The sequence below is a fragment of the Rhipicephalus microplus genome, chromosome 9 (assembly GCF_043290135.1).
Source record: "Rhipicephalus microplus isolate Deutch F79 chromosome 9, USDA_Rmic, whole genome shotgun sequence".
In the NCBI taxonomy this organism is placed as follows: Eukaryota; Metazoa; Arthropoda; class Arachnida; order Ixodida; family Ixodidae; genus Rhipicephalus; species Rhipicephalus microplus.
Window position 1 is genome coordinate 108,004,759 of NC_134708.1, and position 12,484 is coordinate 108,017,242.

The window sequence follows — 12,484 nt, forward strand, 5'->3', positions numbered from 1 at the left end:
GTACAGCCATATCAATTCATCCATGCATCCTGGTGGCGGCGGAGACCATGGTATATATTGCAGAGAGCGTGGGATTCCAGTGTGCGCGTGTTTTTTTTTTTTTTACGCCTACGAGCGAGAATCACCGTCAAGATCTTCTGGCTCAATGGAAGGAAGGAATTTTTTTTTATGTTACTGCACTTATTTTTTGTCCAATTTGCGAAGAAAAGCATGGCAACTGCTGCATTTTCCTCATAAGATGTTGTGAGGAGGTAGCAATTCGTTTGTGGCAGTATTACTTTTTTTTCATCGTGGTCTGTTTTGTCTCGGGGCTAAATACTTCGATTTGAGAAATATAGAGGCATTCTAGTGTTTCTCTTTTCCTCTGGAGACCTGTGTGGGGGAAAACTGGACTAATTATTGCCGTTGAGTTGTGTTGCTTTTCTGTCCTTACTCATAATTTTGTTAATATATCGTAAACAAATATTTGATATCCGGCATACAGATATACGGATAATTTTACCATTATATCGCATAATGGTAAGCCCATTTGAGAATATATACGCGCAAACATTTACTTTTTCTCTCGTACACCTTGGCCCGACATTCCCAAATGAGTGCGAAGTTATATAAAAGCGCAAAACCATTTTTTTTCGCCACATGCGAGCTTCGCCAGCAGCACGGCAGCCTTTCAATGAATGGATGGATGGATGGATGGATGGATGGATGGATGGATGGATGGATGGATGGATGGATGGATGGATGGATGGATGGATGGATGGATGGATGGATGGATGGATGGATGGATGGATGGATGGACGAATGGACGAATGGACGGACGGACGGACGGACGGACGGACGGACGGATGGACGGATGGACGGACGGATGGACGGATGTACGGATGGATGGATGGATGTACGGATGGACGGACGGATGGATGGATGGATGGATGGATGGATGGATGGATGGATGGATGGATGGATGGATGGATGGATGGATGGATGGATGGATGGATGGATGGATGGATGGATGGATGGATATGGCAGTACCCTTTAGTTCGGGTGGTGGATAGCGCCACCAAGCCGTGATACTTAATGAACCAAAAACTACATAAATTTTTTCTCTTAAATAGTGAGATTGAGGATTCGTACTTTGCAGTGAAGGGTTTAATTTTCACTCGTGCATTGACTTTAGCCACCAATCAGATAACCTCTTTCTAGTTAATTCTACACGCTTAAAGTCTATTTTGCCCTCCCTGTCCATAAACCCCAGTGCATTGAAAAACTCTGCGCCATCATCCTGAACTATAGGGTGAAGCTCTTCACAGAACATTATCAAGTGTTCGTCAGTTTCTTCCTCCTCTCCACACGCACTACATACTGTGTTTACCCGTTCGTATTTGGCCCGATATGTCTTGGCTCGCAGTACTCCCGTCCTGGCCTCAAACAGTAGAGAACTACCCTGAGTATTATCATAGATCCTTTCCTTGGCAATTTCCTGCTTAAAAGTTCGATAGATCTCTAGTTCAGACTTCTTAATCATGCCGATTCTCCACATATCGGTCTCAGCGTCCTTCACCTTCTTCTTAACCGATAATTCTTTTTGGTTTGGCCCGCTGCTCTTTTTCAAGTATTTACCAGTCAATTTTCTGGTTCGCTTCCTCCATTTTGTATCGACATTCTTCAAGTACAAACAGCTGAATACCTTCCTAGCCCAACGATCCTCCCCCATTTCTCTCAATCGCTTCTCAAATTTTATCTTGCTGCTAGCTTCCCTGCCCTCAAAAGATGTCCATCCCATATCACCTTCTACTCCCTAATTTGGTGCATTCCCGTGAGCTCCTAAGGCAAGCCTACCTATTCCACGTTGCTTAACTTCTAATCTTGTTTGAACTTCTGATCTCATGCACAAGACCACATTGCCGAACGTCAGACCAGGAACCATTACCCCTTTCCATACTCCTCTCACAACATCATACCTATTGTAATTCCACAGTGCCCTGTTTTTCATTACCGCTGCATTCCTGTTACCTTTAGTCGTCACGTATGTTTCGTGTTCCCTTAGGTACTCGGCCCCATTGCTGCTTATCCATACGCCCAGATATTTGTATTTATCTGTTATCTCTAGCGTGACCTCCTGTATTGTAACCTCACTACCTTCATTGTCATTAAAAATCATGACTGCTAATTTTTTCTTGCTGAATCTGAAATCTAACCTATCTCCCTCATTACCACAGATGTCCACCAATCTCTGCAAATCTTCCTTGTTGTTGGCCATTAGCATTATATCATCTGCGCACATTAATGCTGGTAGTGCCTGATCAATGCGTTCTCCTTGTTTGACTAAACAGAGGTTGAAGCCCAGTCCACTTCCCTCTAATTTGGTCGCTAATCCTTGTAGGTACATTATGAATAATAAGGGTGACAGGGGACACCCCTGCCTAAGTCTTCGTTTCACCTCTGTGGGCTTGGATACCTGTTTTTCCCACTTTATAATTACCTCATTGCCTTTATATATGTCCTTTAAAAGATTAGTGACTCCACATTCCACGCCTAGTGTGTCCAGTATTCCCCACAATTCCTCTTGAACCACGCTATCGTACGCTCCCTTGATATCCAAAAATGCTTGCCACAGGGGCCTGTGTTCCTTTTCTGCTATTTCTATGCACTGCGTAAGTGAGAACAGATTGTCTTCCAACCTCCTGTGTTTCCGCAACCCATTCTGCAGTTCCCCCAGCACCACCTCATCCTCTATCCATGCCTGCAGTCTTTCCTTTATAATCTGCATCGCCAGCCTGTAGACCACTGATGTCACTGTTATGGGACGGTAGTTGTTTATGTCAGCTTCGTCCCCCTTTCCTTTATAGATCATGCTCATCCTGCTAAGTTTACATCCATCGGGAACTTCACCATCGATTATTAGTTTGCTCACTGCCTCTCTCAAAGCCTGCTTAGACTGTGGACCTAATGTCTTTATGAGCATAATTGGAATGTCATCTGGGCCTGTTGATGTACTACTAGGAACCCTTTTCTCAGCCCTTTCCAACTCTCGTTGCGAAAATGGAGCCATTGCACCACTTGATTCGTCCTTGTCTGTTGTGGTGCATAAAGCACTTCTTTGTGGAAATTTTTCTGTCGCCCTTGTTCTTATATATTCAATAGCTTCGTCCCCTTCTAGCCTAGCATCTTGGGATGTAGTTATAAACCTCTGCTCTTGGCTCGTCTCATTTTTTAGGTAGATGGTTCCAAAAGTTCGCAGAAGCAGCGCCGCGGTGCGGAGAAAAGAGCGGGCCACGCCCACCTCTGGAAGCACGCTCTCTCCGTGCGATTGGGACGGCCGGAGAGAAACCCGCCGCGCGCCCGCCATCTCAGAGGCCATGAGCAAGCATGCGCCATGAGACGCGAGGTGCGATCATACATAGTGGGGGTATAAACAGCGCCACCACCAACACCAGAGCACAACATCGTGCGAAAACATGCTCCGCATTTAAAAAAAATCACAGCGTATCCACGGACTGCATGATGATGAGTGGGGCGAAGCCTTCGTATGTCTGTTCATGCATCCGTCCGTTCGTCCAACGGTAGGTCGATCTGTCTGTCTGTCTGTCTGTCTGTCTGTCTGTCTGTCTGTCTGTCTGTCTGTCTGTCTGTCTGTCTGTCTGTCTGTCTGTCGGTCGGTCGGTCGGTCTGTCGGTCGGTCGGTCGGTCGGTCAGTCGGTCGGTCGGTCGGTCGGTCGGTCGGTCGGTCGGTCGGTCGGTCTGTCCGTCCATCTAATGAACACTCTAAATACCACCATCTCGCATATTTTCATCATATGTTTATTATGTACAAATACCGCCATCTAGCGGACATTCAAAAACCTAAACTCCTTTGTGTCGCATACCCGAGAGATGTTACTGTAGTACAGAGGACGATCGAGTGACGCCTTAAGGAGCTTCGTCTCTAGAAAATTCAGCATATCTACGGAGTGAATGGTGATGAGTGTGGCGAAGCTTTGAAGGTTTTTATCGGCAAACCGTTAATCATCCGCTGGCTGCATCCATCCGTCTGATGGTCTGTATGTATGTATGTATGTATGTATGTATGTATGTATGTATGTATGTATGTATGTATGTATGTATGTATGTATGTATGTATGTGTGTGTGTGTGTGTGTATGTATGTATGTATGTATGTATGTATGTATGTATGTATGTATGTATGTATGTATGTATGTATGTATGTATGTATGTATGTACGTACGTATGCCACCTGTCTGCCCGTCCGTCTGTTTGTATTTCTGTTAGTTCGCCTATCCATACCATGATCTCGCATCTTTTCCTCATATATTCATCATATACAGGTGCCACCATCCAGCGGACCTTCCAAAGACTAAAACGACAGATGGCTACTACATACAGGAGACACACGACTCACGTCTCAAGGAGCTTCGCCCATAAAAAGCAAGGAGAAGGGTAACAAAGAGATAGATAGATCTTCGGGTGTCGTGTTTCTACAGTGAAGTTATATGTGGCTAGGCGCTGAAATTCGTCCATCCCATGCGCGCGAAAACTAGGCGTGTCCCACTACACTCCACTGGTACACTAAAAATGAAAAGTAACATGGCGCAGGAAAAGGCGAATTTAGATTTCTGGACAGGTGTGAGCAATCACTGTAAAATGCTTTAGTGAACGATCGGGATTAACCTAGTGATAAACACCGGGACCACAAGTTTCAGCTTCGCTGGCTGACCATTTCTACGCGATGCTTCGGCAATGGCCTGAGTCTTAACTTTCGTTCTGCTAAATGTTGTGCTGAAACGTTATTGATGTCAACTGTGTCAGAATAAATTCCTCTAAGCACATGCATACTCGACTTTTTCGGGTGAGAAAGGGGAATGTTGCATTTCCTGCAAGGAAAAAACGAATGTGTCCGGTATCATCTGAGCTGGCCTACAGCATGTTTTGAGTAGAAATGTATCTTTTCTTTTCAAATGACATCTGATATTGTACAAGATTTGCAAGTTGTGTTTCTTTTTGTCTTTGTTTCTTTCGGCGATCTGTAATCTGTGATAACATCGCAGTGCCATAAGTCACATCGTACATATATCGTCTTGTTTGTACGTCCCGCTGAAGTCATTTTCTTACCCGGTGCAGTTGTACTCAACAAAATGGCAGATTTTATTCAGTAAACTTTCTGGTGTTCTATTTTTTGCGTCCTTGAACAGATTTATAATGTAGGTAAATAAGTACTACAAAATAACAGTATTAGCATACTATAACACTAGTGATTAGCATATGGACTAACATATTATTTATTCTGGCAATAATGTTCTGGTTAAAGGTTTTATGTAACATATAAAATGCGATGTACTCAATATTTATTTTGGTTTCTGCAGCGTGGACGTGGTGATTAAAAGTACAAAGAGAACGTAATATATGGCAGGGGGTCAAGAGCTGTGATGAGGCTTCACATCTTTTCTCTGTTGAAATCAAAACCAAACGGACAAGCACAAAAGTATGAAACCCGTGCCCCACTGCCTTTCTGTCACGGGTGTGGCATTAAACACCGAGGCCGCGTTGCTCACCGCTCTCGTAGCCAGGGCCAAGTGATATCGGCGAGTTCAAACCTCTTCTCCCAACGTTTACCAACATTGCATGTGCCTTTGTAACGCACACACACAAAAGCACACACGAACATACATGAAGTACAATGGAACACCCCTCTCACCACGAAAGAAATTGTGGTTACGGTGGGAAACGGGCAGTCACGTTTCGAAGCTAGGAATACGCAAATTGTGCTATACTTCAGAGGCCATTTAGATTAACACCAATAGGTGCAGCCATTGCGTGCTTGGCTTGTCGTCTTCGTTTCGGATTCCTGTAGCAGTGTTCTTAGACTTTCGCGCCGCCCAGCGTAATTCAGGAGCACCCTCTCAAGGATGATCTGTAGGCAGGCGCTCCCAATGCACCCTTGTACGGCGGTGCTAGCCGCAGTAGAGGGTACTAGACGCTGTATTAGCGCGTTAGCAAGAAACGAACACAAACCATTTTGTATTTTTTGTGCATCAGTGGATATATCGCACCACCCATGACACAATAAGTTTGATCCATTCTTGCGAGACGCGAAGTTTTCGTGAAAATACGTGGCAACTCGTGCTTTCGATTATAGCTCGCAAAGTACAGATATCAGCTTCGCGAGATTTTCTGCAACCACTTTGGATAATTGGGTGTTATCATCTGGCCAATCCAGTTAAATCCTAAGTTAGTTTACCTTGTTTTACGTGCGTATAGCATTCGTCAGTGCTTTTGTAGTGCATGAATCCCATACCATTCATTGTACGCGAAAAGTAGCGCAGGCTCGCGATTCACGTTTCTACACATTGGCCTACGCGCCACTTGTTCTTTACATTCGTTGATAGATAGCAGAACACTGCAAGCGATTCCTTTCTTGCCGGGTATCCGAGCGAAATAATCTCCGCGCCATAGGCGTACAAGCCGGGAGGGGGGCAAGGAGGGCGCGAGTCCCCCCCTCCCAATCGAAAAAAGTTATGGGAACTGAGCCTCACCTCCTCCCCCCACCTTCGACAGTGGTCGAATGTGGGGGAGGGGGGAGGGCTGGGGAAAGCAGCAACTAAGGCTAAGTTTTATTTCACCGTCGTAATCACTCGCTTATGTAGTTATTGATGGAATATGACAATATAGTGAAATTTCTCCAACATTTTTGCGGTGACGATTTTCTTGCTAGGCTGTTGTGGTACCGGCTGCCTATGCGGCGCTTTCGCTGGCCTGCTCTAGAATGCCGTAGCATTGCAGAGCAAGTCATCGCTGAACAGGGACCCAATAACATTTGCATAACTTGTCCAAGCTTTCGTTGCTGTGACTGGCTAATGCAGTTGCGGATGTGAACGAGCAAACTTTTTAAGGGCTGTTCAAATGATCTGCTGATTCAGAAAAATCATTTTCTTTGATCGAAAATAAATATCACAGGCACTGTTTTGTCGAGGCTGCTGTGAGCAGATGAATCCCACACATCTTCTTTAATGTTCTAGTGTCATCTGGAAGCGTGAAAAAGGGTTTCCACTTTAGTCTCCCATAAACCTGATCGGCCTTGCTTATGGTAAGTTGGAGTGATGGTGGCAGCTTGAAAAGTGGCGACGGATAAAGTGATGAACTCGAGCATAGTGGGAAGCTCAGTATTTAAGCTTGCCCCTTAACTTGACCCACCGGACCAAGGGGAAGGTGAAATACTATGGTTTTTAGCACTATGTAGGTTTAATTGAGAGTCGTTCTATAGTATACTTTCATTCAACTTGAATTGTCTTTTGCAGCTCAAAGTACAACTTGGACAGCAAATAAGTACACACATGCAGTGCTGCTTATTTCTATCCATTTCTCTCTCTCTCTCTCTCTCTCTCTCTCTCAATAAAGGCGAGCTCAGAGATGTGTGCGCACACAAACTACTAAACTCCTTGATTCTGCAAGTGAATATATTTTATTATACTCATATTGTTTCTTCTCGCCAGCTCCTATAAGTAGCCACTGATCATGTGACCAGCAGCTAGTCTACTTGAATAATATTTAGAAGATACTCGCCAACCACCCCAAAAAGTTTTAGGTATGGTTCAGCTCGTGAATTTCCTGTTTAATATGCATGTGCTGCAATGAACACCACGGCATTTCACAGATTGATGACGTCATGGAAGAAACAGGCAATTTTGTGTGCCAAAAAATCGCCTGCTTCGGCTGACGAGTGAGTTAAGTTTGCAACCCCCCCCCCCCCCCCACGCGAAAGAGTTGGCACGCCCCTGCTCCACGCCCGGATAAACGTGGTGAGTGACGCCGTGTTGGGGTTGTGCGTGGTGAATGACGCGTTGTTGGTGCTATATCGAAGACGTTTGGCAGAGAAAATTCCTCAGATTACTTTCAGCAGTGATGTTCAAGGAAACCGTCTGGACGTCGAGGATTTTTCACTGGACGTAGGTGGTTGTCAACGAGCTGAGTGTGACAGCGACTATGAATGATCAGCTGCTAGCTCACAAGCAGAGAGTTACACTACACGTTCCGTCGTGCGTTATTGTTTTTTTTTTTTTCACGCTCGTAAGTCACTTTGATTGTATTTATTGTATAATATTCTACAGCCAGCTCAAAATAAAAGGGTACTTTTTCTTGTGCATCAAACGTATCCCAGTTACAGTGGATATTACAAAGTGCCGTACGCCACCAACACGCTCGCGCTCGACCAGCGAAACAAAATGGTTAGAGCAATGAAATATGCAGTTGCGACTGCAGTCTACGCTAACTTGTCCTGCACTTCACCGGTGCCGTCTGAATGACTTTGTTGTTCGACAAATTTTCGCAATTTTGACGTTGAGAAAATTGTACGCATGTCGATATCCTTGTTTTTGTTGCGCTGATGGAACCTGCAACAGTCGAGTGCAGGGAATTGCGCACTGTTAAAGTCTGATCATGGCTGTGACCCAAGCGCTACTTAATGGGAAGCTAAATGCGTGTGTTTCGTTGAAGAATCAGCTGCGTGATGCTTACAGTGCAAGTATTGACGATGGCGTTATATGTTTGCAAACCGTCCCTACGTTAAATATTCGATCCTATGCAGCTGCGACGACGCGCTACTCGCTAGTGACCTACTACTGCGGCAAAGTACTGCGGCAAGAAATGAGGTAGTGAACATTCAGCAGTTCCTAGTAGTTGGGAAAGTACTTTGGTTCGACGTACATTCATTTGACGATCAAGAGTTCATCCGGTGAAAGCGACACGAAGAATGTGTTTGTGTGTCCTATCTTTTCTTATGCGAGTTCGCGAGTTGATTTGATTTGTAGTGTTTAACGTCCCAAAACCACCATATGATTATGAGAGACGCCGTAGTGGAAGGCTCCGGAAATTTCGACCACCTGGGGTTCTTTAACGTGCACCCAAATCTGAGCACACGGGTCCACAACATTTCCGCCTCCATCGGAAGTGCAGCCGCAGCCGCCGGGGTTCGATTCCGCGACTTGCAGGTCGGCAGCCGAGTACCTTAGCCACTAGACCACCACGGTGCGGCGAGTTCACGGGTTGATGATCCTTCCGCAGCCATGTTGCATTGCACGGTGCGCCCCCTATAGGCCCTGGGCATCGCGATAATATACAGAGTGGATAAGCAATTGAGTATATATGGTGCACTCAAGCTCAGCCCGTAGTTGTGAGGGTGGAATGGGCGCTTGTGGCGGCCGCATTTGAAATAAAGACAGGAACGATCTCCTACTTCGTTTTACAAGGGCGTTAAAAGGTTTCACGGCATGGTCATCATGAACCCGAATCGCTTTGCTACAGCGTATCTCATTGCACTGCTGTTCTTCTGGGCTATTGAAGGGACTCTAACAATAAATATAATTTCTCTAGTAAGTTGCTCTTGCACAGTAGCAAAATCGCCACGCTTCCCTCGAGAAGACGCTTGGTAAGCGAGAAAACACACAAACATAAAAATGTGCGTAGCGACACCACCGTGATGTTCCTACATCAATAGTCATGACGTCAAAGAAAAACACCAAATCTGCGCGGTAGGCGCAGCACAGTCACAGCGAAAGCTAGAAGAGCGGCCTTTCAGATCCTTTTCAAAACACCCATTGGGTAACTACTGCAAGCACACTTGCGTCGCACCCACTAGGGCGTTAACAATAAACTTTTGGGCAGTAGGCCGGCATTCGCTATGCTATTTTTCGTCATTCTTCTGAGAAGCGAGGTATCTGCAAAACACTTGCTAAGAAGGTTGTGCCAATTGTCTATGCAGTGGCTGACGACGATGAGGAATTATGACTGAAGCAGGTATGCGCCAGAGTTTATAGGGAAACAAGAACAAGCTGTCGTAATGGGTTGGAGCATCGGACGGCCGACTCGTTACGCTAATCGCATTGTGCGACAACTGGTTGTTCTTTCGCTGTTGTGAAACACTTGATAAGTAGTATTAACGCGATTGCTTTCCTGACATCAAGCCTGCTTAAGGCAAGTTTGACAACAAATCACCAGCCCCGGAGTAGCTCAATGGTAGAATATTGGGCTGGCACGCGTCGGACCCGGGTTAACGTCCACTGTGTCATTAATGCAATTTTTTCTTCTTCTAATTTCGCGCGATGTGCTTACGGACACGGGCGGCGGCGGCTGCGGACAACATGCAACTGCGCGTGACCCGTGTTGTGATCTCATAACAGCTTTCGCTGTAAAAAATGTTGGCACTGTTAGGCAGTACCAGCTCCTGAATGGTAAACTAAATACGAAGTGTGTTGCCCTCTGAGGGGACCCATTGACTTAGCTTAGCGAGTTTCAGAAAAGTTCATACAGTCAGTGGGGTTGAAATATAGATGAAATGCTTTGCCATTTATGACGTCATGCGCGGGATTTTCGGCGCGAACTTTAAAGAATAAGCTGATTGATTTTTCTCTTTTAAGTACGCAGCACTTAAGGGGGCGCAGGCTCTCATATGCGCTGTCGTATCCGCTTGGCGCGACGCATAGCCAGTTCTGACATATTCAGCACGCGCTCATGCCAAAAACCTCTCTTTCTTCGATCGCCTTGATGACGGCATTAAGTGCAGACATTAGGCTGAGAAAACCCGGTGACAGAGACCATGATTGAGAAAATAGAAATAGGAAGCAAGCAAAAAATGTAATTAGAGAGAAACAGAGAAAAAAGCTATGAAGAAAATACGAATAAGTAAAAATAGAGAGAAACACAGAAAAAACGGAAAGAGAACAGGAAAGAAAAGAAGAGCTGAAGAGAAGTAAAGAAGGCTGCTCAATAGAGACAGGGACAGGAAAGATCCTTGCAGTCCCTGTTTTTACTTTCTTGCTGTCCCTGTCTCTATTTTCTTGTCTAGGGTGTTTCTGCCTTATTTTGGTGCTGCTGGTACATCCACGAAGTATCAATAAGGCAAAGCTGTCTTCTCTTTTTTTATGACCCCATAGGGGAGAAATTAAAACCAATGAAGTTTTTTCAAGGTAATAATTATCAGTTCGCAAAAAAAAATCCGTGAATCAAGCCGAACCGTGTTTCTCCTCAGTCATTTTTGTTTTCCTTTTGCTATCGTGAATCGAATAAGTTTGGTGTGAATGTTGTCGATCTTCCCGTGGGTGCATTTTATTCTTCATAGAAGATATATGCTTTCAGTAGATGCGCTGTCACGGCTACACTAATGTACCTAATTGTTTTTAATGTACTACAATTGTCTGATTTTTTTTAATGCGGAAAACTTTATGAGGCCAGGCTGTCGTGTGCTGTCGACATCACTTGGCATAATGCTCCATGTGTAGCATACTCAGCGCGTGTTTGCGTCCAAGTGAAGCCTTCTTCATCTAGTTCTTCGAGCGTCTTGTGGATGGTCGCTTATCATCGGCAACAAAAGAACAACTTGTGCACTTGTAGTTGACTAAATTATACTTTGCGACCTCCTAATTTTGTATGCATTTGGCCTTCTTTGTTTTTTTTTTGTACAAGCAAGAATTAAAAATAAACTTTATATAAAGCTTCAACTTGGCCTAACTCAGGCAGAAGTGCGTATTATAATAGAAAAGAAGGAGAGGGACGCAAGCGCGAAATAGAAGAGCAAGAGTGGGGGCTAAAAATGAGAAAATTGGAGACAACAAGAAAGAGAAAGAAGTTGATCAGGGGAGAAAAATAAATAAATAGATATACAAAGAAAGCAAAACGCATAATCAAAACTGGAAAGGCGAGAAAGAGAGTAAGAAATAAAAAGAAAACCGAAAATAAACAAGGAAGTTGCCTATACAGCCGCGCTTTCCCTTCAAGTTTCACGCTCCTAGCACGAAGCTACTTTCACTTCTTTCTCCCTACGACATATGCCCACTTGAGTGGTGTATGGTAAATTGATCAATAAATTACTAAAATAAGTCACTGCTGCACTTACCTGGGTCCTTCCACTTAGCCGCAGACTGGGCCGCGGGAGCTGCCAGCGACCTCCCTGGCATGGATGAAATAAGCGTGAGCGCAACGACACTCAGAGCCTGTAAAACGGACATGATGGCGAATTATCTATGCTCGCTGCCTAAGTTTATGCACTCTCGGTTTAATGTGGGTTCACCACGACGGATGCCATTTATAGGGACGGTCGGCCAAATCTTGCTCGCCGCTATTAGATATCCATCACGCGCGCTGACCGAGGCACTCTAGTGCTCGGTACGTGTTCGGTACACCTAAAGATAAAGAAACCTGGCTTCCCGACAATGTTGCAGAATGCAGTGCTATGATAAGGACACGCTGTCATGGAGCGTCTATACCTTTCGTTGCCCGTTGTTGCAACGGCTCTGTGTGCCATTGATTACATTATGAAAGAGTAAAAGCGTACACCTTGTAAGCTGTTTGAGATCCCTTCTAGTGATTAAACTTTGGAAGATAGTATGTGATGTCATTTTGAGCATGCACTTACCCCCATTACTTATGTTACTGGGTAGGCTGCATTTCTCTCTGGCAAGATTAAGCAGAGTAAAATAATATAAAAGCCACCGCCATATCCA

The 12,484-nt window shown here is 44.9% G+C and overlaps 1 protein-coding gene across 1 annotated transcript in view; it reads right to left on the minus strand.

Moving 5' to 3' along the window:
- LOC119165539 (astacin-like metalloprotease toxin 5) overlaps window positions 1-12,125 on the minus strand; it is a 44,990-nt gene extending 32,865 nt beyond the window's left edge. Inside the window, exon 1 of the mRNA XM_037417687.2 lies at window positions 11,878-12,125. Coding sequence (XP_037273584.2) covers window positions 11,878-11,989 — 112 coding nt within the window. The 5' untranslated portion in view covers window positions 11,990-12,125. The remainder of the gene's footprint in view (window positions 1-11,877) is intronic.
- Window positions 12,126-12,484: the final 359 nt, after the last annotated feature.